This window comes from Drosophila sechellia, chromosome 2R (assembly GCF_004382195.2).
Source record: "Drosophila sechellia strain sech25 chromosome 2R, ASM438219v1, whole genome shotgun sequence".
Lineage (NCBI taxonomy): Eukaryota > Metazoa > Arthropoda > Insecta > Diptera > Drosophilidae > Drosophila > Drosophila sechellia.
In genome coordinates, this window is record NC_045950.1 from 11,966,900 (window position 1) to 11,992,127 (window position 25,228).

At 43.5% G+C, this 25,228-nt stretch overlaps 2 protein-coding genes across 2 annotated transcripts in view; both read right to left on the reverse strand.

The window, feature by feature from the left end:
• The window catches only part of LOC6609339 (protein slit), a 57,783-nt gene that overhangs the window by 22,198 nt on the left and 10,357 nt on the right, over positions 1-25,228 (reverse strand). The window lies entirely within an intron of this gene.
• Positions 3,666-4,705, reverse strand: LOC6609340. Its single transcript, XM_032716211.1, has 4 exons — positions 4,356-4,705; positions 4,139-4,294; positions 3,920-4,087; positions 3,666-3,844 (listed from the first exon to the last, which is right to left on the reverse strand). Exons 1-4 carry the CDS (start codon positions 4,407-4,409, stop codon positions 3,686-3,688), a joined length of 537 nt encoding a protein of 178 aa, XP_032572102.1. The 5' UTR covers positions 4,410-4,705; the 3' UTR covers positions 3,666-3,685.

The window sequence follows — 25,228 nt, forward strand, 5'->3', positions numbered from 1 at the left end:
TCCGCTCAAGTGCCAGTCTTCATATATGTACATTCCCCAGGCTAACACTATTCAGATTCGATCTATATTTGGCTATCTCACTATCTCTTTCGCTCGCTATCGTGGCATCTCTTTCGCCGCTGCTGGTCTGTCATGTTGTGTACTTAATTTGCAAATTGACATGTTAAGGCACTCCATCCCGCTCGCTCGCTTGCTTCTGATGTTAATTGTTTAAATTAACATTTGGATAAATGACAGCCGCGATTGATTCCGAATGCAGGAGGCATATTCAGTTATTGGATAACTGGAGTAATCAGCGTTGGACTGTCAAAAATCGCTTTCGCCGAGATATATCTTCCTCTGTTTCACTTAACTGGCAATCAACTTAAACTCAATTGAATGTCAAACGTAATTTGAGCAAGCCTTGCTCCATACAAACGTAATGCACATTATACACACATGAAAAAGTACGAGTAGAGAACCTATCAAGACCAGGCATGGGGGCCTTTAATCAAAAATTTATCATATAGCCCCCTCTTCGCCCCTCTCCAACCGTTTTCTCACGGAACTGGAAAGCTCTGGAGAAAATATTTTTTGAACGGCAGCAAAGGCATGCCTTTCCCCCATCACGGAAATTGCGGGGGTGTACGTACGTATGTGTGTATATATTATATGTATGCTCAAAAGATGTAATCACTGCATTGTCACCCGGCCGAAGAATTGCTCCTCCATCCTGCAGCTCATCCTGCTCAGTCCCTGGCTATGCCACGCTCATGCCTTGAGGGAATCTCTGCCTCATAGTCGGCTCATATGAAACATAAATCAGTGAAATTCTATACATGCCACTGATTGTCTACTCTTTTGCTCGACTACTCCTCCATACTACAGCCCCCAATCCCTACGCCCCCAACCCCCCCCCCCCCCTAGCCCAACAAATTCCGAAGCAAATTCAATGCATGCCAATAACTCGTTCTTCTTGTGCCCAAGATGTGGAAGCCTAAGAATCCGGTGGAGTGGTCGCAGTAAGAAGCCTGCCTCCAAGTCGCTCCAAACTGGAAATGGCAAGTGGACTAGAGTTGGTCTAGAGTGCCGACGAATTAAGCTTAGGTAGGAAAACAACAATAATTTGATACCAAGAAGAATCCAAAGCACTCAATATCAATTTAGTTGAGAGTTATAACAGGAAAGTGATTTGTGTTTGCAAATTAAATGGGCAACGCAATTTGGGAAATTTCCAGTTAGAAACGAGCTAAATAAACAAGTGAGGATGCCTAATGCACATAAATTCCATATTAACAAGAGTCATAAGCTAATGTTTTGTCTTGAAACAATATCAGAATGACTAAACTCTACACAATGCCTGAATTTTCGACCATTAATGCTGAGCAAATTTCACACAAGATTGAAATATAACCCCATTTTTCTCTCTCAATCACAAAATGTAAACTAATGCATACTCGCATTCGCTTTAGATATTTGTTTAGAAATAATTAAAATATGTTCTGAATTAAATTTAATTTCTCATTGAACACACTAATGGTGGCGGCCCATTTCAGTGATTTTATGATTATTCCATTTGTTGTGAGCCGAAATTATTTCTTTAATGCATAAGCAATGACCGTTAACACGATTTTAGAATGGCTACTTGGCATATTTAATGACATCGATGTCGTTTGCAGAAATCCCGATCCCAATAAACATTCCATCCGCACATTGTACCCGAACCAACGATTTTCCTGCCCATCACCCACACTACCTCCCACTTTCCACTCTTTTTACTGCCATTTGGCCTGACACCAGGCGATAAGATGTGTGGATGAAGCGCGGAGTGTGGAGTTTGCCAGAGAACTATTCAAATAGAGCTGGCCAGCAGCAGAGGACAAATAAACCCGAGACACATAGATAGAATGTCATCTGCCGCTCAGAAATCTCCGACTGGACTAAGAGAGTCGTCTGCAGATTAATGACGCGACCTCGCACCAACTGAAACAATAGATTTATGGTAGATGGAGGAGGCGCCCAGCTCAATCCGCCGAGTGAGCCGCCCGGAGGCTCTTGTGGATTTTCCAATAAATTACGCTTAAGTATGCACTTAATTCAAATAATGCCACTGGGAGGGAAGTCGTCTGAGGGAGCCACCACCACCCGTCGCCCCCGACCAGATGGTGGGGTTGCCCCCAAGTGATTTGTTTTTTTGTGGCTTACACGAGCAGTAAGCTAGTTGGAAGCGAATCCCACTTGGGGAGGTAGTCTCTGTTTGTCCATTGCCTATGACATGTGTCAAAATCGCTCTGCTCTTGTACTCCCATCTCGAGACACAGAGATAAGCCATATCAAAGTTCTACCGACCCCCACCCATCCGAGGGATTAGGCTGAAGTCAGCGTGGCCAAAGTCAAACATGTCGGGCTGCAGATGGAGTAAATGTCGTGGGGTCTTAATCAATGGGAGCACAAAAAATCACAATGAGTACGGGGAAAACAGTTGACAAAGCAGAAACGGAGAAACAAAGTGCAAACAATCAATATATCAGATGGAGCCGGAGATGAAGACCCAGACAACGATTCGGAATGTGTGCCCACTCCCCAAAACAGGTTCACCAAAAAACATAAACTGTTCGATGGGCAGCTTTTGTGGGGCAAGCCAATTTCAAAGCCCCGACATGAGACCCTCAATTAGTGCTCAAGTATCCAACGATTATAGATCTATAAAATGCTGAACGATGAAACAAAACAGAGACGAAATGTCAAAAAATGAGCAGACCCATAATTATACTACTCGTAGACTCTAAATGATAATTATCATTAAAACAAAGAAGATACAAGAGGCGAATATCAATTACGGGCTGAGAACAGGAAATATCTGTCAAATGTAAATGGTAATTTCAAGCGTAGATAATCGAGATTGTATCTCTTGATGTGGGACCGGCGCGATATAATCGACAATTTACAGCACATCAAAATATTTTCCCAATTTCCTTCTCAGCCTTTCTCCACGCCGATGATCTGATCATCATCATCTTTTCCCATTTGTGCTTTGGCATTTCCGCAGCTTCTTTTCTTCCCGCTCCCAAAGAATACCATGCTGAGGTATATGTCGCAAAGAAAGAAAGAGTTCCGTGCTTCAATGCTCAATGGTCAATGAATTGTATTACAAGCCGTGGGGCAAAAGTAAAAATAATAATAATAAAATCAGAGGAAAAGACCGTACAAAGCCCAGTTCCAATAGGGACTCCTCGTCGACAGTTGTCCAAGCCGGAAGTGTCGCATACTTTTACGGATACACCGGCTTAATTATGCGCATAAAATGTAAGAACAACAAAAACAGCATCCCCATCAAGACGATGGAGCAGCGGGCAATGTCGGGCTTGAAATGACAAAACACAAACATTAATTGCTCCACATTCACATTCACGTTCACATTCTGATGCGGAGGCGGGGTAGGAAAATCAGATGGATGGATGGGGATCCAGGAGGAGGAGAAGGAGGAGGCGTACATATGCTCTGGGGACTGACTGTCGTATTCCCCCAGGATTTGAGTGGAAAAGAAAGCGAAAGGTGCACTGAAAGAAAGCCAAGTTGAATTATTCAAATAATAATCAAACTCACATGTTTCAAAACTGATGTTTTTTATTAGTGTAGCATCCAAAGGATTAAACGTATAATTGAAATCCACAAGTTCTCTACATTATAATTATCGTTGAAATATTCAAATTTTGAGTGACACAAAAACTTTAAATATGCCTCGATTGATGCCAGATGTAAACCAGTTTAATTGAAGCATATAGTCCCCTTCGGGAAAAGGTAGAATATTAGTAAAACGGTGATATACCGACTCTGCAGTTAGTTTATCCAGTATTATGTCATGCTTAAATCAAATATTAAACCAATATCGGGAATATAAGTTTCTTTACTGCTCTCAAAGTTTCAAAAATTTACTTACATTGAAGGGACAGGAATGATTTATGTTCGAAAATCCTTTGAAGGTGTCGAATAAGAAGCTAGCAATGGGACTGTACTTCTGATTCTTGAGGAACTTGCAACAATCCACTGTTATGTTGTACAGAAAGGGCTTGTATCCATTGAGTCGTTGGTACAGTGCTCCATTAACCTAAGTCACAACTCTAAAGTTTTTTGAAAGAGGCATTCAATTTTTGCATACCTTAACATTGGTTATTGGCAATTGTAGCAATTTAATTTTAACCGAAATATACTTGTATGTCCTGTTCACAGACTTTAGATAGCAGTATTCAAACTCGGAAAATTCCTTATCCACAGACTCACACTTTATGTTTTTAAACTCAAGCATGGCAGTTGTCTAAAATGTAAGTTTTCTCATAAATACCATTTAGTGTTGATTTAAGTGCATATCTACTTACTTTGCTGACAAATTGCATGGTTAGCCAGAAAGTAAGCAAAAGCTTTGTATACATCCTAAATCATCGGTGATCACGCTCAAACTAATTTTCAATTGCGTGGCTCTAGGCTAATACTAGTATGCTTTTATCATGTAATTCATATCAAATCAATTAAAATGTATTTACAATTTGGAAATCTAATTGACTTCATTGGAACATTTTTTATACATTAAAATACATAGGCTTTACGACTTATTCAACATTAAAGTTAGCTGTGCACCAAATTTCTTTGAGTGTAATCAGAGCGACTCCATTCAGAGAAGCGGCTTATAATTTATTAATCTATGCATAGAGCCCAACAAATACTCGTACTCGACTCGCAATGCCCCTGCCCGCCCCCAACTTTCCCCACTCTCGAGTGGTGGAAGGTGTTGGCAGCGGGTCCGTCTCCTCGTCAGACAGTCCGTCGCTATCCGCCGCCATCCGTCGCTATATAGCCTGAATATACGGACCACTACATGTCACTTTAATCTCTTGGAAGTGTCACTTTTGCAGCTCTCCAAGTGTTGCTGCCGTTGATGTTGCCTGTGCCCCGGGTTTTGTTTGGGATGCCATTCGAGTGTCCCAGCGAAAGGGGTTCGGGGGCGTTGTAAACAATGTGCTGTTATAGTTGAATTTGAATTTTCATTTTGATAAGCAACAAAAAGGCATAATCACACATCAAATTGCATGTCGGGCCAGAGAGGGGCGCTCGGGTCGGTTTGGTTTGGTTTGGTTTGTTTCGGTGATGTTGGAACTGAAGGTGATTGGGAGTGTGCTGGCCAAGGCGAACCTTATGGTAATGAAGTATAGCAGCTGTTTTTGAGTTGAATTTGAATAAAGAGCGAGTGCAGGGGCTGGTGGCGGTTGCCAGTCACTGATTTACATTTGATACAGAGACCGAGACTCGGGGACTACTTGAACAATCAGATTCAATTTGTGCCACGCATTCGTTTTCATTTTCGTTTTCTTGATCACAACAAGTGATGATGACGATCAAGTGTACGGCCCCTGCAGCGGATTATGCTCTATTTGATTTAGGCTTGGATTTTATTATTATACTTTTGGTGGCTTTATTATTACAATGGCGCCTCGAGTGCCGAAACGCAATCTTCATTTATCTCGTATTTATCTCTATCTCGACTGTGTGGGCTCATCTTCGAAATGGACAAACACAAAAGCTGGGCATTATTTAGTTTGTCGCCATGTCTCCGGTTTCAACTTGTTTTCGAGGTTACCATAATAAACAGCCCCACCTGCGCCATTCGCGCACACACATCATTTCCATGTAAAGTTATAAAATGTTTCACAAATCCATAAAAAAAAACCGAAAGGTAAAGAATCTGAGGCGTGCGCTTAGGTCCACCCAATCCCCTGTCCAATCCCATGCCATTCCACTCTACTCCATTCCATGCCATGCCACCAGAATCCCAGGTGCAATGCGTGTTGCAGTTGAGCTCTCTGCGATGTTGTTGTTTTGTTTCTGCTCCGGCTTTTGTTTTCCGCATTTCGGGTCAGGTAGAGCGTCGCCCCTAAAAGCCTTCGCATTGTTCTCGCCAGGAGAAGTGAAATATGTTGCTGTGAGCATGTAGCTGCATCACCGGGATTAGGACAGGTAAGGTTGTAAATTTCACCAGCCACGGGAGTCGCCCCCGGGAGTCAAAAGGTTGACGAGTAAATGTGGAAACCCGAGTTCCAGCAAGGAATAAGGGTATACCAAAAAATTATAGCCCTCAAGTAATCTCACAAGGAGGGTAAACAAATCGTCAAGAAAAATGCATAAATTCACCAAATTAATAACATAACAAAACGTCATAATGACATAACCAACCAATATCATAATGAAACCATCATAATTTCCCATACCTTGTGACATAGCAACGCACTAAAATTATGGTTAAATTTGCCAAAAGTAAGGAAACCCCGGAGTTTATCTGCTAATAACAATAAAATGCCATCAATGGTTCATACTTTGCCAGGCTCAATAAAAACAACAGCATAAATGAAACATAACCACGAAGTACGTTCATTCCGTCATATGTCTGGCCAATAAAGCGTAAGTTTAGGCCCCCCAACCAACGCCCATGGCTGTACATAAATCAAGTTATTCTTTATTAATTCTTAGGCGAAGCATAAAGTAAATATCTTCGAGAACTGGCAGACGCAGCAAAACAAACATAAATTTCTCTCTATTAATCTGGAGGTCATAACCCATCGAACCACCCCTCTTTTGGACACTTGCAGCGATGCCTTAGAAATATTTTAAAGGTATTTTCAAATCCAATGGTTTTTACTAAATATCCTAAACAGAACTCAGAAGAAAGCACACTCAAACTTTGATATAAAATCAAGCGCATTAAGAAGACATATTTCTCAACTTCAATTTAAAAGTCTAAATTACTATTTTCGGAAAATGCCCAAGAACATGCGACCGATATTGTTAAATGGAAATTTCTTCGGTCTGTCCCCGTGTCCTTCTGCCCCAGCACCACCACCCCCCCCTTCGTTTACACACCAAGTGACGCACACGCATCGTATCAAATTTCATGGCTGCCGCATGGGTGTGCGTGGGTATCTGTGAGTGCCTCGTCGTATCCAGGTTCGTTTCATATCTTTTGCTCTTCACTGGCGGCGTGTTGATGACAGATTTTGTCCGTCTGTCCGTTCGTCGCTGTGTCGTTTCATTTTCGTTTCGTTGAAGTCATTTTTACTCATTTATTGTCACCGTTAGAGTACGTCAGAGAGTGTGTGTATATCCTTACAAGTACTCGGGAACCCTGCAGGCGGCCATCCATGGTATTGATTCCACTTCCACCTCCACTTCCATTTCCATTCCCATACCCAATTCCCACTTCCCACTTCCCACATCCATTTCTCCCGCCACAGCGGGGCACTCAGTCAGTCAATTGACATGACTCAACAACAGGCGAATGTCCCTGCGATTCGCTCTCCGTTCGTGCTCCTCCATTTTTGTATACTTATTAAATATTTAAAAGCTTTGGCCTTTGTCTCTCCAACTGCCGGGGCCAGGCAAATACTTAATAATTTCATTCCGTTTCTTCAGTCGCACCGCAGGTTGCCTCCTGCCTCCACTTTATCAAGCTCAATGAAGCTGGGTTCGGAAAAATCGAATTTTTGAAATTTAAAAGCTGGAATCGTTTGCCCATTTTTTGCCCATGTTTGCCCACCAATTAGTTTTTTTTGCCCACGTCCAGTTTTTGAGATATGAATTTTCGAACAAGTTCGAAAATTTTCGAAGATCAAAAATTTCACTTTTTTCAAAATTTTTTTTTTTTAATCGCAATAACTTCGTTTGCCCACGTTTGCCCACCCTTTAGAAGTTTGAAAATTTCTAAAATTTTCGAAGATCAAAAATTTCACTTTTTTCAATTTTTTTTTTTTAAATCGCAATAAAATCGTTTGCCCACGTTTGCCCACCCTTTAGAATTTTGAAAAAATTTATACTTTAGAAAATATAAGACATTCAAGTTTACCTCGGTCTACTTTGCCCACCCTTCGAAATTATTTTTTTTCGTTTGCCCACTCTTAAAAATAAAAAATTTCGATTGCCCACCTCTTAAAACTAAATAATTTCGTTTGCCCATCCTTTAAAATTAGTTTATTTCGTTTGCCCACCCTTTAAAATTAGTTTATAATGTTTGCCCATCGTTTAAACTTAGTTTTTTCATTAGCCCACCTCTTTAAAATATATATTTTCAGTTAAAAGCGTTTGCCCACCCCTTAAAAATGGTTTTTTCGATTTTCCATCTATAAAACCAAATTTGTACAGATGTATGTAATAACTGTAAGTTGTGGCGCCAATTTACATATGTATCTTAGGATCGGCGGACAGAAGCACTAATATTATTTGATTATGATGAACACATATATGTATGTATGTACATAAATATATATGTATATATACAAAAAACTATATATATGTATGTTCATCAACACTTGCATGAAATTTATTAATGATTAAGAAAATTTGATAATTGGTCCGCCGATCCGGTGGGCTAATGAAAAAACTAAGTTTAAACGATGGGCAAACATTATAAACTAATTTTAAAGGGTGGGCAAACGAAATAAACTAATTTTAAAGGATGGGCAAACGAAATTATTTAGTTTTAAGAGGTGGGCAATCGAAATTTTTTATTTTTAAGAGTGGGCAAACGAAAAAAACTAATTTCGAAGGGTGGGCAAACGAAAAAAACTAATTTTAAAGGGTGGGCAAACGAAATAAACTAATTTTAAAGGATGGGCAAACGAAATTATTTAGTTTTAAGAGGTGGGCAATCGAAATTTTTTATTTTTAAGAGTGGGCAAACGAAAAAAAATAATTTCGAAGGGTGGGCAAAGTAGACCGAGGTAAACTTGAATGTCTTATATTTTCTAAAGTATAAATTTTTTCAAAATTCTAAAGGGTGGGCAAACGTGGGCAAACGATGTTATTGCGATTTAAAAAAAAAAAAATTGAAAAAAGTGAAATTTTTGATCTTCGAAAATTTTCGAAAATTTCAAAATTCTAAAGGGTGGGCAAACGTGGGCAAACGAAGTTATTGCGATTAAAAAAAAAAAATTTTGAAAAAAGTGAAATTTTTGATCTTCGAAAATTTTCGAACTTGTTCGAAAATTCATATCTCAAAAACTGGACGTGGGCAAAAAAAACTAATTGGTGGGCAAACATGGGCAAAAAATGGGCAAACGATTCCAGCTTTTAAATTTCAAAAATTCGATTTTTCCGAACCCAGCTTCTTTGAGCTACTTTATCATCATGCCAGACCGGCCATCCTGCCTTTTTGACAAACTGCACGCACAGCGGCAACTTTAAAATTGTGGTTTGTTGCATTTTAAATACAAATTATACACCAAGGCTCTGACTCACCGAGCGCCAAGGAACTCGTAACTCGTAACTCGGGTGGCAGTGGAACAAGTGGGTCAGGTAAGACAATGAATGGTCATTAACCGCCCTGCTTCGAAGGGAAAACCCTGGCAGTTTTGATCCTAGTCCATGCGAGGGTTGCTCAAGAAGCGGGGATGATTTCACATTTCGGCATGGATTGGAATGTTCTTTTTTTACATTTTTCGGGCAAGTCAAGTGAGTTGACACCTTTAAATGTCTAAAAGAAATATCTGTTGGTGCTGGCTGGTGACCCCATTTGTGGGGTGACCCCGCCATGTGGTGACACCTTAACAGTTAGCCAAGTGGCCAGACTTTTCCCTCCACGAGATGACCCCATCCTAAGTGGTAGAATATATTCTATTCATCGTGGTCGCCCCCCCGTCGAGGCCATAAAAAGTTCTCACACTTGGCTGTCAACCAACTCAAATGTTCTCATATGCGGTGGAACAAGAAAGGAGAAGGAAAGCCCCTTTTAAAAATTGATCTAACCTGACCTCCATAACGAAGTGAAAGACCCAATTAGCTGCTTATAAAATTGATCATGGCAAACGAAGACTTGCAATATAAGGATGCCACCCTGAAAAGGTGACCCCAATTTGGTGGCCACCCTTCTCAAAAGTGAAACGCCGAGAAGTTATCAAATTACTCAGAAGTTCAGGAGGATCCATATGCATATTTTCTGGAACTGGAACTGTAGAGCACTTTATATAAATTTAGAATATGGAGTGTTTGGTATTGATTTCCAAACGAATGCTCCTAAATAGGTAAAAATTTAAGATGTTTTTTTTTTTAAATGAACATTACTAGTCCGAAAATAAACCATATTTTTGTCTTGTTCAGATTTCCCATATCTTTTGAGCACTCCTCGCCGTGGAACCTTTCAGGTTGCAGCTGCAGGTACACAGGGTGCAAGTGGCGCCCGTCGCCGACATGGTTATCAAAAGGGAAACCAGGGAGTGGCCACTTGAACGCAGGAGGACAATGGAGTGAACCATGTGAATAGAACCTAATAGTATAATATGACAATTGTTGGAAATTTTCCAAAGAGGGCGGGCGGCGGCACTAACTATATGCTACGGCCATACCATATGCGGTTGCCCATAAAGGAAATGAAAAAGAGATTCACCGATGGCCTCAGGTGGGTTTGCAAGGCGGGGATAATTGCATCGGACTGTTTGGAGAATGATGGACTCTGGTTGTGGAACTGGCACTGGTACTGCGACTGCGACTGCGACTGGATTAGTGGCGAGTGGTTTCCCGGCTGGCATTTGGCATTTAAAGTGCCAAACTTCTTCGTGGAGCAAGGGTTTTCAAGGGGATGAAGGGCAGACCTATTTGCAAAGCCCCCTGCCCCCCATCTGCATCTGCATCGTTCGTCTAACACTCAAGTTGCGCTCGCGCAGGGCAAATATGCCTGGAATTTTTCAGACCTTTTTGCAGCGGCAGCCGTAGAAGCAGCTTCACATGGTGGCACTTGCTCCACTCGTCTGATTCCAGCAAATATTTGCAAATTTACGTTGACCCGGGGAACTGGGACGGTGCGGCGGCATTAGCGACAACTGTCGTGGAGTGGCACTTAATGAGCGGCGACTGGAGCTCCTCTTACTGCCATTTCCACCGCTGCTCTGCTGCGTGGTGCGCTGCGGTGCGGTGTGGTGATGTGCTACTGTTACTGCAGTGGCCCGCATGCCGGACGAAAACCAGAGAGATTGGGACGGACAAGGTACCAGGGACGACTGCAGACCAGAGAACCCCAGACCAGAGACAATCCAGCTGGAGTTATGCACGATGGCCATGCAATTGGCGTGGCAGCAGCAGCAGTAGCTGTAGTAGCGGCAGTAGCATCTGCTATAGCAAAATCTATCTTTCGGATGCGAAACCTTGCGGCTGGTACGCCAGTTTCACTTTGTTTTGCTTCGTTACATTTCGTTTCGTTGCCTGTTTGTGCCACATATTCTACTTCTGCTTCCTCTACTCGCTGTTGTTTAGCACTGCAGTAATTTGACTTGATTTGTTTAAGCTGACACACGGACACAGATGCTGATGATGATGATGCTGATGCTGATGCAAGTTGCATTCGTTGCAGTTCAAGTTGAAGTTGAAGTTCACGGGGGGCCACTGCACTTGCGCAATTATACGCCTATTAGGAGAACTCTTTCACGGATTAAGCCATTATTGCATTCAACTCTGGGCGCCACTTGGAGCCACTTATCACTTTTCAATCGGTTCAACTTACATAAACAGTCAATTAATCTCGTCAAAAGAAACATGCCTTTAATCTCCTTAAAAATCTGCCCATAAAAAGTGCATGAAATGTAACATCATAAATGAACAAAACTTACATAAATCAAAATGTAACACACAGTGCAATGCACATAAAATTCACTGCAGTAGTTACAACACTTGCAGAAAATAGGTGCATAATCCTTTTAGATATTTATAGGATTCGTTAGAAAACAATCGTATTCTTCTAACTCAAACGCCTTTTTCAACTTCTTAAGCAATATTATCAAGAATAATTTTAATATATATAGCATAATAACCTGATTCTATAAATCAATAATGCATTTTAACGCTGACAGGATACGAAATACTTTCCTTCAATTTAGAAAGATTGTTTTTAAAACCCTGTTAATACTACAGCATAACCAAAAGTTCAGTTTCAACCGCAACTTATTCAAAGTTAAGCCCATTAATAATTTCTTATTGAGTTATCGCCGCGATTAATCCCCGTTTCGAATTTGGCTCAGTGTACGCCCGTTACTGGGCGACTCTACCCCCGATGACAAATGTGCCGCTGCCATGTAATCGCATTAAACGTTCGCTGCTGTTGCTTCACACCCCCCTTTTTCCGGGTGGCCAGCGCGCTCCTGTATTGCGCCCGTTGCATATGTTGCGCTCATTAAATTGGTATTTATAATGGCCCTGGCTAAATCGCCGCCCATTTGCCACGCCCCTCGCTTACTCTGGAGTATTTCGAGTTCGTCTATGGGTATTACGTGCAAGCACTGCAACGCAGCGAGCGGCATGAGTATGAGTATGATGATGATGATGATGGCAATCATCATAATTTTTCGGCAGCTCCACTGGAGGAGAAGCACAAAAAGCGCAAATCGACGAAACATCGATGGGGTGAGCTGGAAAGATAGAAATTGGTCGACGAGCCTGCAATTGACAATCTACAATCGACAGCGTCTAGGCAAATTGCGAAATTAATTAAATTTTAGCACAACTTTCGAACGGTACAAAAACTCAGCACTGGCTGGTTGAATGTAGCTGTGCGTTGATTGCCGCTCTGCGGTTGCTGCGGTCGCTGGTTGGAAAAAAAAAAGGGGGTAACAAGCGGTGGGTCGTGGGGAGCGGCGAGCGGAGGACCTGGAGTGGACCGCACCGATGTGCGGGGCTAAAGAGCTAGGAAAAAAGGCAAAAGCCGATGAAACCCAAGCCAAGCGGCTCCACGTTTTAACATTGCTCGTACATGCAAGTGACAAGGCAATATCCGTCACGCAAACAACAACAGCAGCAGCAGCAGCAGCAGCAGCAGCAGCAGCAGCAGCAACAGCAGCAGCAACAGCAACACCCTGACCAGCAGCAACAACAATGGTAATCTGGAGCCACAGGGTACAATGGGTAGGAAACGATTCCGCGAGAAGAGCCAATTGTCTCCGAAAAGGGTTATGACACGCCAAGTTTTTAAAAAACTCAATGAGTAGTAGTGCTATCTCAAAGGGTTTCTAAGGAGCGGAAAATGACAACAAGTGGCGGTATAATTGAGTTCGATTGCTCTCGAAACTATTCCATTGTTCGAAGCCTTTTTTTTTTTGGACCAACTCCTATACCATAGGCTCATCCCATTGCAACAGCTATTAATACGATATTTGGACAAATGTGTGCAATCCATAAAAAGTCGACAAACTGATCTGTTAATCGCACGTCCTTTGCTCAAATTACCTTCTCAGTTTAGTACACATCTGTTGTTGCGCCATAAAACCCACTCATATCTCATCCTGATATTATGGACACTATATGGATCAAATCGACACACAATCAACAACTTGCTAACACACAATCATAATCGAACCTAATATGTGGGACAGCGATTACCCGAAATGACAGGCGATAAGTAATTTCCAACATCTGGACAGGGTTCGCCTCTTGGCCAGTTTAGTTACATATGTAAATGCGATGCAGTCGGCGATCGGGCGCCCGAAAATTATTGGCCATTAAATCGGCAATCGTTACCACTGTGCCTGGCCATATAGTACAACTGGGGGTTGGGGGTGGGGCATGGGAAGAGGGTGGTGTGGTGTGGTGGCATGGCTTGGGAATGGGTCCTGTTGTTGTCCACGGATTGGACGACTCTACGGCTCTGTGGCTTTGGCAAAAAATTATTATTCATCGCTTGTACAACGACGACGTCGCTGTCGCCGTTGTCGCTGCCGTCGCAGTCGCAGTCGGCGCACGAGTTAATTACGGTCCATTAGACTGCACAAGGGGTGTTTATTACCACATCAGTGGGCGCCGCCGCCAACGCCATCAGCCATCAGCCAGTACGCCCAGGAACAGGACCAACAACAACGGCCAAAGGAATATGTAGAAACAGCGGAACACAGGACATCGGAGCGAGCGGGATGCCGCAAGTTGGATGGCAAACTGAAAATTGTTGAGCGCCTCAAATCGCTGGACATGAAATCAGTTAGAAAATCTGCTTTGACATGGAAATTCCACCGGTGCACACTCCACTCCGTCGCAGGAATCAAGTGACAGGCCATGTCCTGCTGCTTAGCTGATCCTTGCACAGCGGGAAAAGCATATTACGAAGGAAGTAGAATATAGAATATAGACATCCGACATCTTAATCACAATTCTGTCATTTTGTTTAACCAAAATTAGTTTTTATCGCTTTTATTAGCTTTTGAGTGAAGTAAGCATATATAAGTGGGTATATACAATTTTGCAATCATTATAAACTCATTTTTATTGAATTAACCATGTCACGTTTAATGGTTAATCCAATATTTAAACTCAAATTAGTCTAGATTTGTGCCTGCAGTTTGAAATGATAAATTCCTTGTGGAGTTGGCATATCCAACCTTGCCTCTAGAAAGTTAAGAGCAGTGTAGTGAATAGTTTTGAAATTTCACCTGTTTCTTTCCGTGTTTTATTCCCGTTTTGGCTTGACAGGTTCGACGCACTTTTGCCGCTTTTATCCTACATTTTGCCAGCGTTTTTAATTAGGACGCAGGCGCCGCACAACAGGAATGGCGAACGGAAATCGGACAAAGGTTAGTGGCAGCAATCAGAGTTGCTATTGTGTGGAGCTCTCTCGCTCGCACCCCCCTGCTATCTAGCTCACTCGCTCCAATGCGAAAATGGTCAGCCGAATGCCTGGCGACAAAAATTTATTAAAATATTACGCAAGGTTGGGCAGTCAGTCATGGGTTGTGCTACCCTGTTGTTGCTGTTGTTGTTGTTGTTATTCCCAAAGCAGAAAAGTTTTTCTCGCTTTTCGAGGGGGTTGGCGGGCAACGGGGGGGAGGAGGTGGGTAGGAAAGAAATATTTTCAACAAATTTAGAAGAGCGGAAATTGCAAAGCATTCAAAGCGAGTTGAGTCGCAGAAGTCGAGTTATTTGTGCAAGGAAAAACTTTTGCCTTCAGTTAGAATGCGAATTGTGGGTGGTTTTCCCTTTCTTTTCCACTCCCCTCGCCAACCCATTTCCCCGTCCCCCTCCCTCATTTTTGGGTGGCAGGGCGGCGAGTTGAGTTAAGTTGGTTTTAGTATTGCAGCGTCGACACAAAAAATTTAAAGTTCGCGTTGTTTACATAACAAAGGCCAGCGAAAAGGAGCAGGAGAAGGAGTAGCTGGGGTTGGTGGCGGGTGGATGCCTGTCAATTGGTGCATTGGAATTCGACTACAACAGCGGGAAGGGGGTGGAGTGGGGGAGGGGGCTAAGGAAAATGGGGTGGGGCTGGGTGCCAAAGAGAAACACACATAAATTGAAGTTTTATTGTTGCTGCCGGGGCCATAAACAAAGTAATTAAATGCAAAAGCCAGGCAGCCAGACAACAACAACATCAAGCAGAGGCAACTGCAATTAAACAGTTAAAGAAATGATTCTTTTCGGATCGCCATCTCTGCTTTTTTTCACATGTGCCAAGCCAGGCAAAAAATCTGCACATTCAAAACAAAAAAAAGAGAAAAAGGGAAAATCAAAACAAAAGCTGCAAAAAAAAATCTGCAAATAAACAGACTGAGCTAATTGAAGCAGCTGCGCCGCCAGCGTCAGACGTTGACCGCCTCTGGTCCTCCCAAGAACTGAGTAGCTCACGATGTGGAGAACTGGGGAGCCCAGACAGACGGACATATATGGAGGCACCACCACTTGATGTACGTACGATCATCGGTATGCTCGTTGTTTTGCCTCTTAATTGGCAACAAGTGACAAGATTTTTTTTTGTTCCTAAACAACTACTCTTCCTTTTCCCGCAACTCGAATATATTTGCTTAGGATATGGGCAGGTGTGAAGACTTGTTAGGCAAACCAAAACGAAAAAGCAAAAGAAAAACGTGGTCATAAAGAAGAAAAATATTAAATGGTTAAACGCTAATGGAAATGGCGTCTAATTGCTGGAAGGGGAAACGCTTTTTGTATTCACAACTTTGTTCGCCAAGTATTCCATAAATCCAAGTGTGGGCGAGCAAAACGACGGAGTGTGAGACAATGTTTAGCATGGCATAATTATCCGCTACACGGTGGAAAAAACCGGGGGTGTGGGAATCCCCTAAAAAAGAAAAGAGCACAAGTAATGAGACTGGGAACTGCACAACATCGGGGGGCAAATTACCGGACAAAGTCATTTATGCAGTCAAAGGGAAATATTCCCAGGAAAAATGTCTGGAATAAGTGCAGCACTCTTGGAAAAACGAAATGATGTGTAGAGTGAATAATGCAGAGTTGAAAAATATGGCTACAACTCTATTCGAAATATTCAGCAGTAGGGTTACCAAGGAATTATATATATCACATTATTCGACTCATCCATCAAATGTCACGAATTGAGTAACTTGTTATATCAATCTGGGTCACAGTGACCACTTTTCAACCCAAGACATAACTTAAAGCCAGCAGTTAGAATGGCAAAACTCAATTTCCATATGGTAGCATAGAACTCACTTTTCTTGAAAAACTTCTGCCAACTCAACCCAGTCGTATTTATGGCCACAATCTTCAACATACCTGCAAATAAATAAAGGGTAATAAAAATTTTAGTCTCAGTTATAAATCATGGAAATGTGAAAAAAATTCAACTTTTGCCAAGGCCAAAGATGCCTCAGAACTGCTCAGTAGGTTTAATTTATGTGGCAGCTTTAGTACGAGCCTTTAATGCCTCACTCTCCGGATTATAGAGTGGATATTCCTGCCACAAGTCGGCCGCATTCTAAGCACTTTGAGCTTCAGCAACAGCAAGAGTCGGATAAGAATATGAGCGAGGAAAGAAAGTGCTTAGCTTTTCAATTCTGCTTATTTGACTGGCCCTGCTGATTGAGTTCCTGCCGAAGGCTCCGCCAGTTGCACATGGAGCACTTGCTCAGGGAGGTTGGAATGGTGTGTGTAGGGCAATGGCAACAGATAAATATAACGAACCCAACTTCCCGGAATGATTTAAATGCAAAGTGTACATTTTAACACGCGGCCTGCGCCTCCTCGTTCAACTCCTACTTTTCTGAATCTGCTACCACTCCACCAGCAGCACCACCTCCTCCGTGCTCCTCTCACTTCACTTTCCCACCGAGACCTCCATTTCGCTCGAAGACATTGCCGCAAATGAAGCAATTGCACACACAACCAGCCAACAAGCATGAAATACTCATGGAAAATACACTTGACATCTAATCGAAGTCTAAATACTCTGGGCCAAAAATAATTACATTTACACTATTTTATAATTTTAAAACTCATTCAATAAAATATAATGCATTCACATAAGATTTCATAGACAAGAACCAACAATTTTTAGTTGCATGTTAAAGAGTTTATATTGAAGAGACTTAAACTTTGAATAAAATATCTTGTTATCTCTAACAAATTGAAATCCTCGCTGCAGCAACAACAAATCAGCTGTTGGAAAGGGTATTCTAGAAGGAAGCAAGTGTAATCCCCTCGTGGATTTGCTGGATTGCCGGATCGCTGGAGGATGATGATGGTGGCGTCAGTCGTCAGAGTGTTTGTTGCACGGGGCTATGCCAATGCCGCAGCCGACGCAGTGCAACAACAACAACAACAACAGCAACTGCAACTGCATCAACGACAGGCGCAACAACAAAACATAAATTCCAATGAAATAAGTTGATTTATGCTGCTGCGCGCGCCGTGAGCTGACAGCCCCAGAACTCCGGAACCCCAGAACCGAAAGCAGCACCACTAGCACCCCTGGAATGCCCCTACATCCTCATGCTTCATACAAGGGGCACCACCAACCAGCACCTCCTCACCCCGTCACCCTACCACTCACAAAAAAAAGGGGCAGCAGCGGCACGAGGTGAAGTCGTCGGAAGACCATCATCTGGTCTTGGGGGTCGGGTACCAGCAGCTCATATGCCATATTTTTCATATATACGACGATATATACTATCTTGAGGAACATTTCTCTTCCGCCACCTACCTTCACCATGCCCCCGCACCCCCTCACGCCATCCAACGCCTGACGTGCGGCATGCAAGAGTCAAAAATAACTAAAAAATAGAAAATGAATTCCCTCACTGGCGATGGAGTGGCGGCAATGGGGGCGTGGCACTTGGCGTTGATTGAATTATATTTTGTGCACCGGATAGCATAAAAACCAAATGTGCGCCTAGAAATTATTTTTTTTTTGACTTCAGTTAAGTTCTTGTTGCCTTTTCACAATCAAAAAGCTTAAGTAAGTTTTTGCTAGGAATGGAAATCGTGACACTAAATAATGCCAGAAGAAGTCAGGCGATTATAAATTACTTAACTGAATTTATAATTAATTTATGGAAATTCATGGACATTTGTACCTAAGACCCAGCCCCAAAAACATGCCTCGATAGCTTTATTTGCGACTTGATTCCTTCACTTGAATCAAAATAGTGGCGAACTTTAGGTAAATAAAAACATTCTTTAACCATTTCAACATCATTTCATTCGCACATTTTATTTCCATCTTATTTCCATTGTTCTGAAATAAAAATTTCCTTCATTCACATCTCTAAAGATTCTCCCTTTTGGCCCACGCCATGTTTTTTGGTAGGGCCTTTAATTTTATGAGCTTTTTAACCCAAAACACAAACATAAGATTTAAAAAAGCAAAAAAAAAGGGGGCGGTGAAAACCAGCCAGCAAGTGTAAATCATGAAAATTATAAGCCATTTTAATTAGCTGCCGCTGCTGGCTTTCCCTTCCACCCATCAGCATCATCAGAAACACATTTTCCGGCGCATGTTGAAATATGCTTGATAAATTCGCCTCATCCTGGTGTTCTGGTTCCCTCGCAATCACCCACACCGTTGAAAGCGATTCCCCCCCCCATTTGCCAAGAAACATAGGTCCACACGGAGCACGCGAGCAGCGGAGTAGGCTAATTCGGTGAGGCCAGGGGTCAAATAATGCATTTTCCTCATTAGACTGTCTCGGCCTTTGATGTTCTCCATCGGCCACGCTAATTTATATACCCCACATCCATATATATAGTGCATAGCAGTGCTTTCCATGCCAGGCATTTTCGTTTTCACTTCAAGTGATTTGCATTCCCATTCCCCATCAATGATCCAAACTCTGATTCTGTTTCTGCACGGGGGAAAACTGGTTGATTGGCTTGAGTATACAAATCCATAGAGGTTTCAACATGAACTTTAAAATGGAGCGACCAAAAAAGATAGCAATTAATCTCGTTCACTTTGAAAAGTTGTGTGTGGTGAAAGGTGCGACTTCCTATATTGCATAACTTTATATTACAGACTGCTGCAATATGGCATTTCTTAAGTTAAGTTCAAAAATATATAGACATCGCGAGGCAACAAACCGCACTAATGACTAATTATGTGGTTCTCATTTACGAGTATGTCTCTGTCGCTTTGAGGAATCTTTGAGGTTGTTCTTAGAGGCCGCCTCATAAATATCCGCTGCCCAAAGAATTGCCATTCATGTCGTGCACTGTGCGCATGGGCAGCGTTCTCAGAGGGGTGGGGGGTTTGTATAGGGGGGACCAAGGTGCTGGGGACAGGGCAATTGCTCTTTTTCTTTCGGCTCGACTGTCGCTGCCTTGTCGCTTTTTGAGCCGTGTGGCGTGCACCTGCACCTGCGCGATAAGATAAGATGTGCCAGGTGAGGAGTGGTTTGGAGTTTGGTGCTTGGAGCGGGGGGAGCCATTGGAGGAGGAGGTGGAGTTGGGCATCCAGGGAGTGAGGCAGGGAGTTCTGGCCATCTTGCGGCGGCTGGCGGCTTGTAAGTAGCCTGCCTTTGTCTATGCCTCAATGTTGTTTAACGTTGTTATTGTCTGCCCCCGGAAAATGCTAGGAAAGTCGGGGAAAAGGGGGGAAATTGGGTGGCTGCTGGTGGTGGGTGGTGCATTGTTGCTTCTCGGAAATGTTAGCCAAGGGAATTGTGTTTCTGTGTGTGTGCCTTTGTGTATGGAACAAAATTGGGGAATTGAGTCAAGTCCAAGAAAAGTTACCCGAAAATGAAAAGGATGAATTTGCTTGCCCAGAGTAAACGAAGGGGGGGGGGGGGGGGGGGGGGGGGGGGGTGGGAATAGGGGAAAAGCTGAGAGAGAGAAAATGCCACAATAGAACAAAATTTTCTCAAGGAAATTTCCCTCGGATGTCTGGCCATTGAGAGGAAATCAGTCAGAAACATCGGTTCGGTATGAACGGAAATTAATTTTTGAGTTTGCTGCCCATGGACTTTATTTCTCAAACAACATTTAATTAATATTTCCACCCCGAACCCCCTTCAATTGATTTTTTTATCTCTCAAATGAGCACAGAAAACTATATTTAGTGCTCGACCGGCTGTCAAACTTCAGATCGGATAAAGGTAATTGAACTTTCACCACACAAAGTAAATGGATTCTAACGCCAGTCGCTATGAACTTGGTGGGTCTACTTCAATTAACATATTTTACCATTTTTTTCCGTTTTCCCTACCATTCCACAAACGTAACCCTTTGTACTGGGGGGCAAGTGACCCACAAAAACCCTTTTCAAAAGAATAACCAAAACAAAGGTGAACCGAAGAACACAATAAGAAAATCAAAGTAGGCCACAACGAAGATTCCAGACCCTTTACAAAAATAGAAAAACAAATGAAAAGACTGAAGGGCAAGGAAACTAATCACGCTGATCTGTCATCTACTCTTTTTTTACTATTATCAGAGCGTGAGAACTATATATCAACTATATTTACAAATCATATCTTTACATAAATGTAAAATAATTGCTTACATGCACTAATGAAATATTTTTGGAAGTACGAGGCACGTGTGTAATTATTTAGTCAGCCAACGGGTTCCCTTTTTTCCAATGCCAGCTCTATCTGCTCGTCCAAATCTTTCCCATGCAAGGTGCACTTTTCCCATTACTCAGCGCTTTTCCAGGAAAATGAGCAGGGCGGTGGGCGGTGGGTGGTTTTTATGGTTCAGGTTCGGGTGGTTAAATGAAAGCCCGAACACATTTCCAATCAAAGTCGAGTTGACTGTGATGATGATGACGACGATGAGGAGTGCTCTGCCTTAATGTTTTAATTTTTGAGCCATTAACAGCTGCATATTTAGCAGTCGGGCATATGCCGCCGCACCGCGGGGGGAGGTGCAGGGGGAGGTTGGTGCAGAGTGGTGGCAAGTACATCATTTCAACATTTGCCAACATGCATTAAACAGCAGCAACAAGAAGTGCGCGGAGTTGGGGCGACAACTCTCGGAAACAAAGCCATTAGATATATCGCGTCGAGCAACGCCCATTTTTTGCACATTTTCGGTTGCCCTCACCCACTCACACACGCAATCAAAGGATGCACACCCTCACACACACACGGACACACCGACTTCGACACTCTCCAGGACATTTGCAACCCCTAACCGAACTGAACTGAACATCTTACCCCCGAAAAGCGAAAAGCGTTATATCCAGCATATATTCCACGGCTTCTTGTTTTTTGGGCTTACTTTTAGTGCTCATTCCGTGCTTCCCTGTTCGTTGGCGCAGCAAAAATTAAAAGCATTAAAAATGCCCAGAGAAGGGGGTTCGGGATATATAGATTGGATGAGATGGGCTGGTCCGCGTGGGCTGGGCTGTTGCACGGAGCTCCTGGGTCGGGGAGGACGTTCCATGCCGGCGGCTGAGGTGTTGCGATTGCAATAACCTTGCCCGGAAAAAAAGGCGGAGGGCGAAAGGGAAAAAATTAAAACCCACAAAAAACACATCAACCACGGTGGTACAGTGGAACACGAGGGATTTGCGTTGTGGTTCTCGGGTTCAAGGATGTTAAACTGATGCCATAACTCTTTACTCGACAACGGGCTGATTGGGTTAATAAAATAAACATGTTAGTTATGTTGGTTCCATAAAAGTTGGTCTTCATGACTAATAAATCTATAACTATCTATATCTATAACTACTGTATAGATCTGCATCTATCTGTATCTATAACTACCGTATTCATCTGTATCTATCTACATCTATAACTACCGTAAAGATTTTTTTTTTTTTTTGGATATATTAATTTAAAACTGTCCTTCGCGGACAATCATTAAATTTGATGACTAAACTTAACGGTAGAGAATTAATTGATTACATAAATTGTTGCGAAACTATACAATAACTGTCGATATTGTATGTATGAAGTATATAATAATGTATGTGTATAATTTAATTTAATTTGCGTGTCTAATCCCAGAGAGGTCCAAAGGGTGTGATCGGTGCAGCCTCCTGGTGCGTTGACTGGTGTCCATCAGGTCTTGTGCCAGGTTGTTTGGGTGGTCTTGAAGCCTCTGCATGTACTGCCTGCTGCTTTTCTTAATCTCATCCTTCACCCAGGGGAAGCTGAGGACCTCGTGTATAGTGGCATTATCGTGGAAAGGGTGAGCGTTTGTGACTGTGCGGAGCGTTTTGTTTTCGAATGTCTGGATAATGTTGATGTTACTTTTCGATGCAGTGCCCCACAGTTGAATGCCATACGTCCAGATTGGCCTTATGATCGCTTTGTAGATAAGGAGCTTAGTGGAAGTCGGTAGCTTAGATTGTCTGCCCATCAGCCAGTAGAATTCACGGACTCGGTTCTCCGCCTGTTTCCGCTTCTTTAGCAGGTGTGGTCTCCATGTAAGTCTCCTGTCCAGTGTAAAGCCAAGATAATTTGGATTGGCTACCTCTGGGATTGGGAACCCGTTGAAACTAACTGGTGGGCAAGTGCCGCGTCTAGTTGCGAAGGTGGTAGCGGTTGACTTGTCGCTGTTTACCGATATATTCCATCTCGTGTGCCACGTGTTCAGTAGATCTAGTTGCTCCTGCATAGTCTGGGAGGCCTCTGCTGGGGTATCTGCTGTTGTTAGGAACGCAGTATCATCGGCGTAAGTGGCTGCCATAATGTACTGGCTCGGTATCACCGGCAGGTCAGCCGTATACGCGTTGTAGAGGAGCGGACCGAGAACGCTTCCTTGGGGAACTCCTGCACGGGCTTCTTTGACTTCTGAGCGCGTTTCTCCACACCTGACGGCGAATCTTCTGCCCTCCAGGAACGATTTTAAGAACTTGAAATATGGCTGGGGCAGGCCGTTTTTGAGCTTTAGGAGGAGACCGGGGTGCCAAACACGATCAAAGGCTTGCTTAATGTCCAGCATTACTGCTAGGCAGTATTTCTTATTCTCAAAGGCGTCCAGGATATATTGCGCTACTCGGTGGCCTTGCTCTGGTGTCCCGTGGCGGCGCCTAAAGCCAAACTGGTGATCAGGGATCAGACCAGCCTCCTCAATCACCGGCAATACTCTGGTCAAAAATACTCTTTCGAGTATCTTGGAGAGTACTGGTAGTAGGCTGATCGGGCGGTAGGAGGCGGGATTGGCTTCGTGTTTACCAGGCTTCAGGATCATAACTACTTCGGCGCGTTTCCATGATGAAGGGAAGTGCCCCAATTGCAAGCACTTATTTATTATGGTCGTGATTAGTGACTTGCTAATAGGGGGGAGGAGCTTTAAAGCAATGGCATTGATGGCATCATCGCCTGGAGCCTTGTGGTTACCCATTGCCGCTATTAAATTGCTGATTTCCTCTTCCGTGGCCTGGGGTATCGACTCGGAGTCAAAGAGAGGTTCTGACAGGAGCCTGGCTGTTTCGGCTGCTTCATTTGGGGAACATCGATTGGCTGGTGTGAAGACTTCCTCCAAGTGCTCGGCGAATGCGTTGGCTCTTTCGGTCTCAGTTCTGCACCATGAGTTGTCTTGTCTTCTGATGGGCGGGATCCTCTTCAGTGGCCTCTTGATGCGCTTGGTAACATTCCACAGGTTGTGGTGGGGATCACCCGGCGCGAGATTACCAACAAAGCTGTCGAGGGCCTCCTTCCTTAGCCTGACCAGAGTTTCCTTCAGCTCCTTGGTGGCTCTGTTGAGAGCTGTTTTGTCTCTAGGGTTCCTGGAGAGGAACCAAACCCGTCGGAGACGCCTTTTCTCTGACTTGAGCTCATTAACCCGAGGATTCCAAAAGTGGACGTCTCTACTTCTGTCCCTCGTTTGGTTAGAGAACCTTGGAGCAGCATAAGTTGCTGCCTCCTGAATTTGCGAGGTGAGGTTCACAACGGCCGCATCTATAAGTTCAGGGGTATCCAATGGTGGATTAGTGACTGTCGAGTTGTTCAGCCAGTGGTGGTATTTGCTGATGTCGGACGTTTTGAAGATTAACTTTTTACCCGCGGATCTCAACATGGCTGAGGCGTAGACCGAAACGGCAATGGCACTATGGTCCGAGAGAAGGTCTTCCACCTCCCTGGTCTGGATTCTTGCCGGGTCCAGGCCGCCAGAGATCGCAAAGTCCAAGATGTCTGGAGTTTTTGCAGGGTCAGTGGGCCAGTATGTTGGCGTCCCAGTTCCGTGGCAATTGAGGTTGCGGGAGAGAACCTGCCTGCATAGCGCGCGTCCTTTTGGATTGCATACTCTGGAACCCCACCAAGTGTGCTTGGCGTTAAAGTCACCTCCTATGACGAATTTGGGGCCGAGGCTGTCCAAAAGCGAAGAGAAGCAATCGTCCGTGGCTCTAAATCTGGGTGGGCAGTAGGCAGCAGCTAAGGTAATGTCTCCGTGGGTGGTGCTTACCGATATTCGGGCGCATTGCACCCAATCCTCTTGAATTGGTGGTTGGGTGTCGAATTTGATGCTGCTGCGAATAAGGATGGCGGCGCCGCCGCGTGCTGAACCATTAGGGTGGATGGCTGACACGAGGTCATACCCCCTTAAGGTGAAGTAGGACCTGTCTGAAAAATGGGTTTCGGATATGAGGAGAATATCTGCTTGGTTGGTCTTGCAATAAAGCTCGACCTCTGGCCTGTTGTTGATCAGGCCGTTTGCGTTCCAGATGGTTATGTCTAGTGCTGATTGCATAGGGACTTACAGACGGTTGCCATCATCTGATTCATTTGACTCATTACCTTCTCCATCATCTGATTCGTTTGACTCATCGCCTTCTCCATCATTTTTTCAAACATGGCTTCCATTCTGCCCATTATTGTTTCCATCAGGTTGTCAAAATTGGCCTGAGTATGAGGGATGGCATGTGTCTCATCAGTTGCCTGCTTGACAGCGTTGGCAAAACTAACGTTAGGAGTAACCTTGCTGCTGCTCACAGTGTAATGGGCGCGTGGGGCTGAAGCCAGCTTTGGAGCGAGCATGCTTTTGGCCTTCTTATATGCGGGACAACCTTTATATGAGGCTGCATGCGGTCCTTCGCAGTGCA